Below are 16160 nucleotides of genomic sequence, written 5' to 3'. Positions count from 1 at the left end.
TACTGCCCTAGAGCCACTGTCCAAATTTTGTTACCTGCCCCTTTTTCTCTTCCTCCCTGAAATTATTTTGAAGCAGGATAAAATCAGTGTTTTGGCTCATTCACTCCTAAAATTCATCTGTGAAGAAGTACCCACCCCCCAGAAAAACCCAGCAGAAAATCCCCATCACATATCAGCAGTATTGCAACTTCAGACTCCAGTTTTTTATGCATGACAAGGTTTTATTGGTGACAAGGTTTGGGGCATCCACATGGGCTGTTAGCAAGGAGTAAGAGTTTGCAGAACATCCTCCCTCACGTTCTCAGAACCACAGAAATGGTACCTGAAATAAAAAAAAAAAACCAAACCAAAACCACAAAGACCAAGCACCTTGAATTGTCAACATTTGTTCAGATTATACAAGGTGGAGTTTTTTTGTGGTTTTTTTTTTTTTAATATAAGTCAATCTGATTGGTCACAATGCAAATGAACACAACATGCTTTGAGCTCCTAAGTTTGAAACATAATTGCTGGGGAAAGCTTAGATGGACTGTATTCAGTCTGGTTCATTGCTTGCCTTCCTTTTCCTCTACAGTTTGGGTTTTTTTATGTGTTTGGGTTTTTTTTTCAGATTTTATGCTACCACCACTATGTAGATGGGACAGCTCCTTGTGCAAATGGCATGAGACACCAGAAGAGTGAATAGAAACTACAACTGGACTTAGGAGCTCTGCTTAAGGTAATGCTTCTGGATTGAACTAATATTGCTTTGCTTGAAACTGTTGTCATCTCCCATGTTGCCTTTAAGTGATGGCATTTTAACTATGAATTTCTGTATGGATCTAAAATATATCCTGTAACTCCTTTTCTAGATACCTAATCATGAGGTGGATGAAATAGCATTACTGATCAAGTAAACAAGGAGGTTAAAATGTTGAAGAAAATGAGTAAAACTGGATCAGGAACTCAGGTGTCACAAATTGAGCATCCAGGCCATTTGTCTGTTTCCCTCAGCTTTAGACTGAGGATTTTAAGTGCAGCTTCCAAGTATTAGTGTTGCTCATTAGAAGGGCAGCCTTTCTATCATGGGTCTTTCTTGTCAGTCACAATCTCAGAGACCATGAATACCAGTGGCAAACTTCCACTGGTTCCAGCTGACAGTGATTTACAAATCCCAACTCAAGCTCAGACACAGATAACCAGTCCTTGTGCACAGTCAGTAGGATCATGGCAAGGATGATGCTGATAATCCAAGCCAGTTCTAATATTTCTCACCCAAAGGGTCATACAGGAAGGTCGCTCTTTTGAAGCCTGAAATATTTTGAAATATTTTAAGTTTTTCTTTGAAGCTATTTAGGGTGAAGGGTTGAAGTAGCAGTGAACTGAACTATGGATGAACAATGTCTTGAAAGGAAGGAAATAAAAGATTTCCTTGAGAGTCTTTGGATGCTTTAAATAGCTTTTCTTGAGAAAGTGCTTTCACCCCATGTATTATTTTGTCACATGTTTTCCCAAGTAACTTTCAGGATTTTCACAATGGATATACTTACTCTGTTCCATTTTGTCCAGATTGTACTGTGATACTTTCAGCTCCTAGCTTAGGAAAAGTTGGATTTATCTGGTGGTTGTTCCAAAGAAATTTAACTTTTGTAACTGTTCCAACATCAACTTCTGCATCGATGAAACCTGTGTAAGTGTTTCTGGGCTGGAGGGTTCCCCTGTGAAAAACCACATTTTATGTATGTGAGGCCCACTGGCTTTTAATATTAATTACTAGTCCTGTGAACTGATTGGCTGTGGTCACAAGTGAGTAGAAAATTAGTAGGGAAATTATATTTAGCTTCTAGGATGGTAACAACCTTATTGCCAGTTTTCCTGTGTAATACATCCCGAATCAGTGTTTGTCAGAAAAAGGAAAGGTCTTGATGTGCCTTGAAGGAAGACCCAGCTACAGGACAAACCCTGTGGAGAAGGCAGGCCTTGCTCCCTGTTGCTCATGTAAGCAGTATTTTGGCATATGAGTGAAGTTTTCATTTACTGTTAGATAATTTATGTGGTACAGGTACTGGATTTGTTTGGGATGAGCAAAAGAATTATGATCAGTCTGGGTCTTTAGCAGATGCCCACACTCGTGCATCCCCTCTCACTGTATCTTATAATCTGGCCACTTATCTTGCATTTATATAGCAAGCAAGCTCTAAATGCCACAGTTTGAGACTAATAGTGGCTTCAGCTACTAAATCTCACTGAAAATGGGCCAAAATTTCTTTGATCCTCTTCCTTTCTTCCTCCCCCCAGTACTCTTCCATGTAGCCCTGCTGTACAAAGCCAGGAGTGTGTGATGACTTTATCACTGCAGAACTATGATTCTCTACATGACCTGAGAAACACAGGAGGGGCAAAAAAGCAAAGGACCCAGCAGAACCACACAGAAAAAAAACCAAACCCAAACCAACAACCACTATACTTTTAATAAGCTTCATAAGACAGGATTGTTATTCCTTCCCTTATCTTTGCACTTCAGAGGAAGCATTTACTTTCCTCTTTATTATAAGGATTATGGAAATAATCCTTAGTGGAAATAAGAGGCAAAACCCCTTTGGCTTTTTGTTTCTTTGCTGTATCCACAGTGGTGCCTGGCAGGTCAGAGCAAAATTTGCTGGGGAAAAAAGTTGTTTTCCAGCAACTGAGTTAACACAGGCCCTGCAAACAGCAACTTGAGAGTGCTGGATTCAGTTCCTGGCAGCCTGAGCTTAAGTGAATGCAAGGATGCTGGAAACAGGGATCAGCTCATAGCAGACACCTGAACAGGTGAAGTCCTTCTTGGAAAAGTAGAAGTAATACAGTTCTCAGTAAACTGAACAACAACAACAAAAAAAAAAATAAATGTAGAAGTCACATCAAAATACCTACTCACCGTTCTTCTTAATTTCAGATATTTGAGTTGAAACAAGAAAAATGGAAATAAATGAAACCTCATCAGGGAAGCAAGCAGCTTCAGTGTAAGCTTTAGTGAAGTTATGGGCCCTAAAAAGTAGTAGTAAATCATGAGGTAGCTTTAGCAGCCACATTTTCCAAGCCCGTGGAAGACCAAGAGATTAGAACTCTGCTAGTGGAGTGGAATAGTAAACAACACCAAATTCTAATGTTTTAAAATCCTGCATTCTAAACTTCTACCTTCAAATCCAGAATGACTCAATTGTCACTGAGTTTATATCAGGGAGCTGTATCTGGAGGTAGAATGTGCTGTGTAAAACAGGACAATTTTAAGCAGAAACATTAATTGAGAATATTAATTAAGCATTCTGCAATTGAAGTTTCTTTTAAATTGAATTTTGAACTTACTTGAAGATCTGATGCTGCCTTGTGTTCCCATCACTTCCATACAGGGCAATATTCACATATCCTTTAACTTTACTCTTTCCAGAGAGGGTCACAGTTACTTTATATCTCCAAACTACATAGAAGAAATACAGCAAATTATATTGTACCCAGGGATAAAGAGCCTCCCCAGAAAATGTTTTTTATTTTTGGTCTGTACAGTATATTTGAAGCAAAAGGAAATTAGCACTGCATCACAGACTGCCTGGACTGGAAAGGGTTAACAGAATCCTCTCTCACACCTGAATCCTGGTGCTCCCTGCTCTCCCTTGGGATATAACCATGCAAAAGAAATACAAGAACATCAGTAAGTCAGATCTGTCATTATGTCCTAATGACATCAACCTGAGAAGTTGATAAACATTTGTGTTAGCTTCTGGTAGGAAAAAAACCCAACAACTTGTCTATAACCTAACAAACACAGTATAGATCTCAGCATTTTGATCATTTTTTCATAGGCAGTGAAGCTGCAAGGAGAAGGTGTTAGAAATAAATATGGATACATACCAGAATATAAGCAATGTAAAAGGAACGTAAAAAAAAAAATTCAGAAGCTCAAGGAAAATAATTTTTGCAGGTAGGAACTTTCTTCTTGCACACAATTTTCAAAAAGCAGCTCTTCTCCCTCTAATTCTTATTTACAAAGGAAAGACCACTGTGTGAGAGCTGAGATTTAGGATAACCTGGGCTTTAAAGGAGGTCATCTGGTCCATCCACTTCTCAAAAGAGAGGCAGCTGTGATCAGCTTGTTCTTGGCCTTTGTCAAAGAAGATTTGAACAACTCCAGAGACAGAGATTTCACAGCCTCTCTGGGCCTCTCTTCCAGCATTTAACCCCTGTGATTGGGACAGTATTTTTCATACTATTTAATAAAAATTTCACTTGCTTTACTGTCTATGCATTGCCTGTCCTCCTTTATCCATGCATCTTGTAGAGGAGCCCCCTAAACATCTCAGTGACCTCCACTGGACCATGTAAGTTTGTCAACATCTTTCTTCAACTGGAGGGTCCAACACCAGCATTGGAGCAAAAAAGAAGAAGGCATGAAGGACTGAAGAGTCATTGCACTGCTATGAAGTTTGTTCATCTTTTAAATTAATTGTAAAACAGGCAAATAGAAGGGTTTGTTTACAAGGAAGAGGAGCAAGGGAAGTGATCAAAACTTACGAGGAAAATCCTTGGCCTCTCCAGTATTCAGGTAAAGCTTCAAGAAATGAGAGTCAATTTTCCCTTTGAATTTATCTGCATAGTGACCCATATTTGGGCATCCCTCTTTTGGGCATGGGAAACAGTTTCCCTAGTGAAAAAAAATAATGATCTAGTAATAAAATTATCCAGGCAGCCAAGAAAAGAAAAATTAATCACACAACTTATTTTTACCATGCCATCTAACTGGCCCCATATCACAGCAACCACAAATTTCAAGTAACCCTTTCTGTGACTTGAGCAAGATCCTGCAAGCCACCCAGCTTTCTCAAAGGCTCAGATATTTCAGGGCTCTGGTTTTTTTCATGCTGTTTAGCTCCATCCACATGCCACATCAGTGGCATCCTTGACCAGTCTTGATCTGGAGCAGGGAGGAGGAGTTGTCCTTCCCAGGAACGGGTGAGAAAGAATGGTATCTCCTTACACCTTCAAGTTGGGTCAAGCAGAGCTTTCTCACAAAAACAAAGCTGATTTTTATTGTGAAAGAAGTTTTCTACTTTGGTCAGAGAAGCAGGGGGTCACCTTCTCAGAGAGGTCTGAGAAGCATGAGCTCTATCACTGCTCAGAATACAGAAAAGTCAATCTAAGCACTGTGTAAGTTTATACCTCTGCCTATGGGCTATAACCAGCCCAATACCTCCCAGCTGCTCTTGGGCTGAAGTTCTCTATCTTCCAGTCTGAGACAGGGAAGGGTTTTCTGACCTGGTTCATAAAACATTGCACTTGGTCCCTGAGGCCATCATAAGTCACCACAGGGCTTTAACCATGGGCTGAGCTCATCAGGCCATCCTGTGTTATTTACTTGTAGTTTTGAAAAGATGCTCAAGCTATGTTTGAAAGCAACAGGATGGGATTCCACTCATTGCTGTTTGATAAACACATTAGGTGGTAAAGGGGCAGGCTCTGCTCCTTACCCCTTCCCCAGTGTGATGGAGCAGAGAAGGGCTGAGAAAACCACACTATCTCCAGTAAGTTCAGAGCTGTCACATTCACACAGATTCAGGACTGTGCCTGTTTTATTGTTGCCTTTTCCTACTTTGACCACATCAGCTGAATGATGCTGGAATACTTCAGAGTGCCTGAGAATTTACTCCTCTTGGGTGCAAGTTTGCATAAATAAACTGAATTTTAGATGTCTAAATAAAAGCCATATTTTTGCTATGGTCCATCCTGAAGCTCAGAAGTACTTACTGATTCAAAGAGCTCATAAGAAGCACAAGAATAGCCCAGAAATCCATCAGGGTAGATGATGCTGTCTGAGTAGTACTTGTAACTCCGTAAATGATTACAAGCCACAAAGTCCCGAGTGCCTGTGAAAAGATGTGCCCAGGTTAGTTCTTCCTTTCTGTTACTATGTGAGGGAAGATACTTGCACAGCCATCACCATGTCATCAGGATGCTTCAGGCCTCCTCCAAAGCCTTTCACGATTCTTAGAGCATCAAAGGCAGGGTTTGAAGTTTGCTTTTGCAACAGATTGGTGCTTCAAGGAGTATCATTGACCTGGTAAGTGTAAAATGTGAACTTGAAAAGCTCTGTGGACCGTGTAGCTCAGCCCAGCTTCTGCCCTCACAAACAAACTCCTGTCCAAGTAACCTGACCGAGTTTCAGAATGGAAATGAGAACTGTCTGAAGTAGGCAACAGCTGCATTACCATAACAATGGGAAACCCGATGAAAAAGTCTTTACCAGTGAACTTCCTAGGGCAGTGCCGATTGGTTCCAGCTGAGGACTTCAAAACAAAATCATTATTATCATTTGGGGGGGTGCTTACAAAAGGGAGATTCTTAAAATGGAAATAATGAATGTATTATTTTCCTTAGAGTTGCTTTTATTTTCCTGACTTCAGGTTAAAAAGAAGATGATATGCAACACAGTTATTTCTTTGGGATTTAATTCCCTGTTATTGGTAACAAGTTTATTAAAAGAAAAAAAAAGTCATGCCTCCAGCTCCGTTGAATAAAACCTGAAGAAAAAGTCTAGTTACCACAGAAAAGTTCTTGGATACCCAGACTTTAAGGTGTTTGCAGTAAAGTAAGCAAGATTTTGTATAATATACTGAAAAATATCTATAGCAGAAATCCTTTTTTATTTATTTATTTTATTTTTTAGTATTATGTGCAATTTCACTTTCTAAAGACACATACAAATTTTCTGGTGTTTAGAGGTTTTATCAGAGCAACAAACGAGAGTGGTTTTGAGCAGCTACATGCCAATCTTTTTTTAGCCAATTAAAACCAGACACAATGATATCATTTCAATGCATCCCAGCTCGTGATAGGTAATATAAAAAAAATGAGACTGATTGTTCCACCTGAGAAGAATTACAGATGAAAATCCTTTACCAGCAGTACCTGGGAGCCTCCTTGCCCTGCTCACCCCAGGGCTGCTCCTAAACTGAAAATAAATGAGATGTGAAAAGTGAAATTTGTTGATACTGAGCCTTCAAAATTTTTGGTCATTTCAGTAACTTTTGTTTCTGCTATGAGATACTTTTTTTCCAGGGGCAAACCCTTTGTCTTGGTTGGGTTTGAATAAGCTCTGGAAAATAGTTTGGTTTTTTTTTTTTGTTTTTGAGGACAGTCACAGTTTTGCTGCATTTCATCAGGGGTGCACACACCAAAAGCAAATGCAAAGTGCCCGAGGGGGTGGGTGACCTTCCCCTGAATTTGAAATGCCATCAATTTACTTGCCTTCCCAGATGCCATCGAGATCTATGATCTGTGAAACAGGGTTCTTCCCACACCCTGGCATCTGCTTCCCTCCATTTGGATAAAAGTCAAGATGCCCTACAGCTGGGCTCATGCCAAAACCTGAAACATTGAAAGCAGAGGTAAGAACATTTTAAATTAATTAATTTTAAATTAATGTTGCCTTATACATAGACCTGCTGGCTTGAAGTTTGTCTGTGCTTGGAATTTTAGGATGTGGAATTTTAGGATGGGGTATTTGTTCTCTGTCCACGTAGCACAACTGAGTCTTGGTGAATGGTTAAGCTACTAAAGCGACACAGGGCATAAATAATTTGGTGTTAATACAAGAGAGGAGAACACTCACCTAAATTAGGGATTGTGGGAGCTGTATCTGTGTGGATAACATCAACAAACTCTGCATCAGATTTATCCAGTCTGACTTCAGCTGGAGTGCCTTGAAAGTAAGGTTGGGCAGGGTCCAGTCCTGCAAGAAAAACACTGGTGTTGTATCTAGGTAAAGAGATGTAGATGTATCACTTCACATTACATATAACATAATAATGTTCTATATGATGAATATCACCTACAGTTGCCTATGATTCCTGCTACCAAAGCAGGATGTGTGCCCTCACTTACCAACTGGCTTTTCTCCCAGGTTGGAATAAAGGTTTTCTGTGTGAATCCTATGGCATTTTACTGAGTTGCATCAATATCAAATCCCAGCACTTGGATATATATCCCTCTGTGGTTTGGTTTTTTTTTTTAATGGAACTTCCCTTTAATGATATTTTTCAAATTGAGGTCACTGTGTCTATATCCCATGTAACTGATCCCATATAATGGATCTCCATGGTTTCCAGGGCACCTTGTTTGAGAGTACAGGAACTGATGCAAATAGCACCCTGTGTGCTTGGATGTGCTGAGAATGGTGCTCTGGCACCAGCCAGATGTCAGAAAATATCTAGTTTTGAAGTTGCAGTCTTTGCTTTTGATCCCAACACAAAACACAATTAATTTGCCTCTCAAATTGCTGCAGCAATTTCAGGAGCTTGTGAAATCTTGCAAATTGCATAATTTTTGCTACCTAATGTTTACACTCTGTGTTGTCCCTGGGCAGGAGATTTGGTTTTGCTTTTAGACTGAATTTTGTAGTTTATTAGTCCATGGTTCACCGAGCCCGAAATCCCTGAGGAAAAAGTAACAATTGAAAAGGGTTTTGTTAATAATATCCAAAATTGTCTTTTGTGTATAAAAGGTCACTTTGCTTAATGCACACTGCCCTTGGTGCTGCCTGCATGATGAATAAGGAGATGAAGCCCATGGCTTTAAACTCTGGGACTGCTGAACATGTTTCAAAAATAGCTAAAGAATGTAGACTTTAGGGTGAGTTACCTGGATTTTGAGAAAGGGGTGGTTTGCTCACCAGTTTAGCTGATGATACCACTTATTTTTGTTCTCTCAGGAAGACTGTTGGAGGGTTTAAAATACTTGAAATGGCAGCTCTGTTTTGTGAGGTCTCTGGAATATCTTTTTTAGATATTGCCTATTTGATTGGAATTTGCTTTTTGTTTTGTTTTAAGGACTCAGTTAAACAATTCAGTTAAACAATTTACAAAAGATGTGAGGGCCATGCCTTGAAGAACAGAGCAGGGATATGGTGAGTGGTTGAGCAGTGGCTGTGCTGCACAGAGAGCTTCACTCTGCCTTTCAGCCATACCTGTTTCCATCATTTAGGTTTTGCAGTGTTGCAAAATGACTCCTTCAAGAGCCATTTCCTCTCAGGTAGTGTAGGTAGAAATAGGACAAAAGATGCTGAAAAGTGAAAACTTGCTGTTGGATCAAAGGGAGGATGACTTGGCTTCTGCCCAATCTTTATTGTTACATCTTGTGAGACGTGGGCACCGCTTATAGGACCCCTGGAGGATGTCCAGGGTCTGTGCACTGAAGGTGACATGTGGACAACTATAAAACAACCCAAACTTGTCTTCTCTGAAAGAACTGAATAAGAAAACCCAGCTCAGCAGTAGCAAGAGTCTCCCTCTGTCTCAGAGCAAGACTCACGGGGAGGTGAAAACTGAACCCCTATGGCTGGCCAAAAAGATGCTAAGTTCTATAGGGCCCAGAGCACCCTCTACAAAACTACAGCCTGCAGTCAGATAGCACTGTAAGAGAAAAAAATACCATTTTGTTAATCTGCAGTGTCTTGAGGTGGGGCTGTGACTCCAGTGCCTGACTTACCTGTTATTCTGCCGATCCCCGGCTGCCTCTTCCCAGCCTCACCTGCTACGTGTGCACCCAGGCTGTGGCCAATGATGTGAACATCAGCTGGAGAGTAGTCATATTCTTCCTGAAAATACAGCAGTATAAAGCATTACTACAGCAGCAGCAGCAGGAAGGAGTAAGATAGGAGCTGGAAAATGACTTTTAATTTGATGAGAGGAATTTTACTTGGGTCCTCCTATGGGATTTCAGCATCTCTTTGCCAACTTAGGTACTTGTGTCCAAACCAGATTTTTCAAAACTTCTTACTGAGCTGCTGCCCTTGTTTGGAGGCTTTTAAAACTCTTGGCAGCTTTGTCAATAAAGTCCTGAGAGGCTCTGCAGTCATTTTACTTCCTAGAACCATTAAGGTTCACAGGATGTTTTTTTGCTTTGCAAGATTCAGCCAGGCAGGAACTTTTAGTTACACCTGGCAGGTCAGGCAGCCCAAGCAGCTGGAGGAGGACACAAAAGGAGAGATACCTTCAGCCCTTTGGGACAGCAATTGAGCACCTGCAGTACAGGTGGAGAGAGTGAGACATGGGTCAGAGCAGACCTAGACCCAGCGTATTAACTATTTAAGTGATTTATAGTTCATTTATAGGAAATGTGTATTGAAAGAACTTCGATTAAAAGAAGGTTTCAAACCAAGCATCACTTCCCACATGAAGGTGGTTAAGGAAGGGGGCATGTGGCACCTTCTGTAGGTTTGGGCACTGTGCAGAACAGCTTTTCCCTGAGTAATTAGAGTGCTCTGATTTGTCTCCAGATGGAGTTGTTCACTGGGAGCAGTTGTCTTCCAGCTGCTGCTGGCTGCCAGCTGGTTTGCTGGCATTCTTGAGAGGTGTTTGGTAGGTATTGTCTCCATGAAAAGGCAGTTTGTTGTTTGCTGTGTCAGTTACCTCTCCGTGTTTAAAACATGCACTTTAAAAGTTTAACACCAACACTCCAGATCTGTTAACACCTATGGAATAACTGTTTGGCTGTACTGTGGAGATGTCTTGTAGGACCTGACATACATAAGCTGCAAACCCCACTCTCGTGACATAGTTCTCTAAAAAAAAAGTCTGTTTTCAGCAAAACTAAAAAAAAATGTTTTCTGCTGGTTGCATTAACATTCACAAAGGTTTCTGAGTAGTATTTCTTTTGAGTCAGCATTATAACTAACTTTATAAGCAGAAGAGTCTTACCATAAGGACCTTTATGAAATAAGCAATTTCGGCACCGACCACACGGACGTTGTTGGATGCCTGGGTGTACTGACACCTTGCTCCTCTCTTCCAGCTGACACAGATGCAGTTCACATCTTCCACAGAAAGCATCCTCTGGTTTGTAAAACAAAAGCAAAATCCAAAGAGTCCCACAGTAAATACTGCCTGGAAATTATTTGTGTGGCTTATTACAGCTCAGCTCGGAAACACTCTGTGAATTTATTATGAGAACTCTTTAAGAAGCAAAATTTTAGCAGGGATTTGTGGTCATGCCTGTTTCACACAAAACTGAGACAGGGTGCTGTGCTGCAGTCATGGCCACAGCATTAGTTCAGCTATCCATAGCAGTGTGATTTACAGAAAGAAAAACAATATAAATATTGGCACTTTTCAATGTCACTCAAACTTCATATGCAGCTCTGAGCTCTACTCATGTACTGATTCACTGAAGTGATTTAAAAGTACTTCTTTAATACTAAATCAATTAAAACTTATATTTTTGATAAAAATATTTTTTCCAATACAGATTTGTAAGGAGAGTATCTTTTTCCGAGAGGGTGTATAAAATGCTGGTGTAACTGCATTAATTTCAGAGTTATGGCTTTATTGGGCATATGAATATATAGGCAAACACTTTATTGTCTGTCACAGAATCTGAAACTTTGCTTTTCTCCTCCAAGCTGGATTGCTTGGCTAAGTGTATTTTACTTTAGCAGCTTTGGAATGAATATTCTTCTTTGCTTTATGTTCAGACTTTATAAAGCATCCATAACCAGCTAGAACTGGCATATGACAGAAAAGGCAATGTAAGTGTCTGTGGTTATGTTAAAAAATAAAAGTGCAGACAGGGTTGATCTTGTGTCTCTTCACCATCATGAAAATTAATCAAAGGAATTTCAGGCACTAGCTGAAGCAAAATATGAGTTGTTGATTGTGAAGTTCTAGGAAACATTCTCATATAATAATGGAAAATAGAAGATGGGGAATTAAACATCTATGTGCTTCTGATGCTCTGAATAAATTATTAATCCAACAATTATTCCTAGATGTTCATAAAGTGATAATAACATTTTTTTTTCCAACAAGAAACTGTTAAATTTCCTTTCTTTTCTTTTGACTTAGTCAAAGAGAAGCAGGTAATAGAGATACAATAAAAGAGAAATACATTGATTTTAGTGAACTTTCACATTGTTTTTTATAGTGTTCTCAGGAGTAAAATAGGAATATAGAATTTTTTAAAAATTATAGCTGTGAGATAGTTGAAAAACTATTCAAAAGTGGCATATACCATCAGCTGCTATTTTGCTTTATGTGCTGGATAACTCAGAGTTTTCATTAGATGCAGCTGCAACAGAAAGAATGCATGTTTATAGGATTTGACAAGACCACAAAACTGGGACTGCAACTTCATATGTGGACAGAATTAAGAAATAACTTGGGTTATTAGTGCAAAAGCCAGAAAAGCAGAGTGCTTTGCTTCATTCACTGCTCCTAGCAAGTCCTAGGTTGAAAGCTTTCTTCAAAGTGATCCCCTTGAGGTCCCTCCTGGCTGTATTTCTACAGCTTTATTGCTTCTCCTAATGGTCAGCCCATGTCCTCAGCCCCTGAGCAGCCTTTTCTTTGTGCCAGACTTTCCACATCTAGAAGCCTCTCACTTGTCTGGAGTTATGATGCAGCAGCTCTGAGTCTGCAGTTATTTCTGGAATTGCCTTTGTTTCTAAGCAGTATCTTCCTCCAGGGTTTGTGTTGTTCTTACCAAGAAAACAAGCACTTATTGAGCCAAATCCCGTTGTCACTCACTTCCTTAAAGGGAAGTATTTGATGCATTTTATTTAGCTTTGCTACCTATGGAAGTCGCTAACAATTAGAAAATAAGTGGCCCTTTTTTCCCCTCTTAACAATCCAAGTGCCATGAGAGAAATTGGTTAGAAATAGAGTAAACCAACAATTTATAGGAACGTGTTCATAAATGCAAACTAAGGAACTTCACAGGGTCAGGATTTCCCTTCCCTTGGTACATACCTTGCACATGTCTGACACCCAGCTTTCTTCTCCACGATCTATAAATCCATGTACGATGAATCTGGTTATCCTGCTTGCATTAAAATTTGAAGACTCAATGGTTGAGACATTGGCTGGAAAGACCTCCTGTTGTAGATATTAAATTAATGAACATTTAAATCTGCTTTCTGTAAAGAGTTTACCAAAATTGTAGAGATCTGAACTAAGCTCATCTGTACAGGCATTTAAAAGTTAAGGAATGTTAAACTTGTCCGAAAATGTCCACATGACTATGGGTTGAGGTCTGTATCTCCATTCAAAGCAGGCTTTGACACATATCTTAGGGCAGCCAAGACTTTGCTTTTAATGATTTTTCCTTTCACCTGTGGAAAAAAAAATACCCCATAACTTTAAAAATGCCCACTTTCCCAGCACTTCTCAGTGGCCATACAGAAAGAAAGGGGGAGGTCTGCTTTGTGAGGGCTGGAGGAGGGTGGGAATTCTGTTCCAGAGACTCTGCCAAGGAGCTAAAAGAGGTTGTCTCTTTGCTAAAATGGAGGTTTGGCCATTTCTAATCTTTCCAGGACCAAAGCTTGAGTCTGTTTTTATTCTTAGTGCATATAATATACTCATGTTTCAATCACAGCAGTTCTTACTTGAGGGCCATTTTGATTTTCTCTTGTGAAGAGGTGGAAGTGAATGTCTATCTTTTTTGGATCCCAGGGCAACTTATAGACTGGTCTTTCTGTAGTTCCAGACCATGGTAGATCATCTGAGAAGCATCCAAGCCTTTCAAAACACACTTCTTTGCCTGTAGCAAACACATCAAATTGATAATATGTGAACTGAGTAAAGAAGTGAAGCAGGTTTGTCAGAACTCAGAGCATCTCTTCTCTGGAGGTCTCTTGATCTGTTTCAAATCGTATGGTTTAAAGAAAGCAAAAACCCAGCAGTTGACCTCTCTCAGATCTTCAAAGGCTTCAAAGTTCACCCCAAGAAAAGAAGCCACCCTGTAGCTCATCTGCAAAATACTCAATAGAGTTCCTCTGTGGTTATCCTGTACTATAACTTGGATATCTTTCCCCAGCTGTGTTTTGCTTAAGGCAGACAGCTGATGAGTTTCTCCTAATACCAAGCCAAGATATTGCAAATAATCAGCAAGAACTCTGAGACTGTGCTCAACAGCTGACTACACCGTACACAAGAAATGTTATACAATTCAGCCAGTGGTTTATGCTAAATATAAAGCTGTAGTGTTATTAGGCTGTCCCACCTTACTTCTGTCCCATTTCCATCAGTAAAGTACAACAAATAATTTCCTAGGTTTGTAGAGCAACAGCTTTGCTCTGAGATAGAAAGCATCAGAGCTTCTTGCAGGCTGCTGGGGTTGGTTTTCAAGAGCAGAGAAGAGGGCAGACAACACTCTCATGTGCTCTCCTTACTGTACTTATACAGAAAACTGAAACTGTAACCTCAAACAGCAGGTTTTAAGGAACCAGAGTGTAGAATGGAAAATACAGCATAGGAAACCTACACAAGTATTAACCCCATGTTCTTACCTTCTGCTGCCTTGAGCAGAAATAGTGCAAGTATCCAAATTCCAAGCATCTAGAATAGTAGAAAAAGAAGTAGCTAGGATTTGCTAACAAGTGCACTTAGCTTTCTGGTGCTGAATTTTTTTAAGGTGAAAAGGATGCTGGGTCTGTCTTCTCTGTGTATCTGAGCACCACGTGAGATCTGTCAGTCAGCTTTCTGCTTGCTTGCTCCATTAGAGATTGTGGGGCTCCTGAACCTACTAAAACTTAAATCCAGGGTGATTTTTGTCCTGTTGAGGCTACTGTTCTAACTGGGTGTACAGTAGCTACTTTAGAAATAGCATAAGGATACCTCTGTGAACTGCCAGTCCCCTTTATACTGCTGTGTCTTGGGAAACCATAAACCTGGAGAGGTAAAAGAAAACCCCCCAAGCCCAAAGTACTTACAATGCAGCCTTCAAGCTCCACACCAATGTGCAAGCTTTGCACCTACTTTTTATAGTCTGCTTTATCCTTGGAAATGTTCCCAGAAAGATAGGAACATTTATTCCAGATTATAGTTTATAGCTAAGCTGGAAAAAAACTTTACTGGTTAGATTCTCTGAAAATTCTAAAATCCGTGGACGTAGATTTCTTGAACTTGTGTCCTGGAGCCCAAAACAAGATTGGAGGTCCTGAAGCAGGGTAATTTCCAGGCAGCAACACATGAGGAGTGGGACATTAAAGAGAATTATGTGGGTCTGTGTGGCAGTGCATTTAGGAGCTGCTTTTGGTTTTAGTGTTGTGAGTTGGGATGTGGGGCTGTACTGGAGGAGTTAGTAGGGAACCACATCATCTTTAAGTCCTCTCCCTTGCCCTGTATCAAGTGACTTTGGATGTGGAATGTTCCTGTTCTTCTGGGAAGAAGGAATGCTCTTTCTTCTTCTTTGTGACCGTTCCCTGACATCAGCTCAATCTGGCAAAGCTTTATCCCTTCAGGAAACTTCTTAGTGGACCTCATATGTCTTTTCATAGTGAAAGGATATGACCTTCTGGAGTCCCTTTTATTTAATTTTTTAAATAAGTAGATACAAAATGACACTTGTCTACCCCTTTGGATCCTTTCTGTGCTACCCCTGTAACCCAGGTTTAGAGAAGGCCAATCTCTGAGGGGTGAACTGAGAGCAAACTTGCTGGAAACAAATACCTATCACATACAAAATTCTATCAGATATTGTGACATGGCTGCTTTGAGATGCAGTGTTACAGAACTTAGCAGGTTTCTCTACTAGAGACAACAACCAAAAGGTGAAAAACAACGTGCAAATGATCAGGATTGTGTCTGGGAACCCCTTGGTCCCTGTACCTCTCTAGAAGGCCATAAGTAAACTCAAGAAGAAATAAGACTTCAGCTAACTCTGTTCAGTCTGGCTCTGCTTTTTGGCTGTGGCCATCTGTCTTTGCAGAGCTGACATTCCCTAATCTCCACCTCTGGAAACAACCACATGGATCCCAGCTGTGTCTGTAGGGATCCCACTGCTCTGACCCATGCTTGTGGGGTTTATTTCTTGAAATAGTAGTTAAGCTTTGAATTTTTTCAGCATCCTTAACTAAAGGAGTATTTGAAGGTGTTAATATGTGCACATCATTGATAGCAGACAATCAGCGCATGTCCTGGTATGCTGATATTTTTTAAGACTTGTTCAAAATGAGGAGGAAACAGTCTTTCCTGTTGAATTTAAGAGCTAGTGGAAAACATTTGCATCAGGGTTTTATCATAATCTGCTGCTTTTATTCAAGACAGCAATAATGAAAGGCAAACTAAATAACTGGGCCATTCCTTCACCAGTTGTAAGGAATGGGTTTCAGCTGCTTCCTTCTCCTTTGGGAAGAGGGGACAGGGCTGGAAATTGGAGAT

The 16160-nt window shown here is 40.2% G+C and overlaps 1 protein-coding gene across 1 annotated transcript; it reads right to left on the bottom strand.

Moving 5' to 3' along the window:
* Positions 1-200: 200 nt before the first annotated feature.
* On the bottom strand, positions 201-14751 carry LOC139798596 (inactive pancreatic lipase-related protein 1-like). Its single transcript, XM_071749501.1, has 13 exons — positions 14711-14751; positions 14288-14336; positions 13385-13539; positions 12750-12875; positions 10707-10841; positions 9496-9604; positions 7622-7741; positions 7258-7377; positions 5758-5876; positions 4528-4657; positions 3325-3436; positions 1530-1697; positions 201-322 (listed from the first exon to the last, which is right to left on the bottom strand). Exons 2-13 carry the CDS (start codon positions 14334-14336, stop codon positions 259-261), a joined length of 1407 nt encoding a protein of 468 aa, XP_071605602.1. The 5' UTR covers positions 14711-14751; the 3' UTR covers positions 201-258.
* Positions 14752-16160: the final 1409 nt, after the last annotated feature.

The sequence above is a fragment of the Heliangelus exortis genome, chromosome 7 (genome assembly GCF_036169615.1).
Source record: "Heliangelus exortis chromosome 7, bHelExo1.hap1, whole genome shotgun sequence".
NCBI classification, from domain to species: domain Eukaryota; kingdom Metazoa; phylum Chordata; class Aves; order Apodiformes; family Trochilidae; genus Heliangelus; species Heliangelus exortis.
Note: the sequence above shows the minus strand (reverse complement) of the source record. Positions and strands in the feature narration are given on the sequence as shown.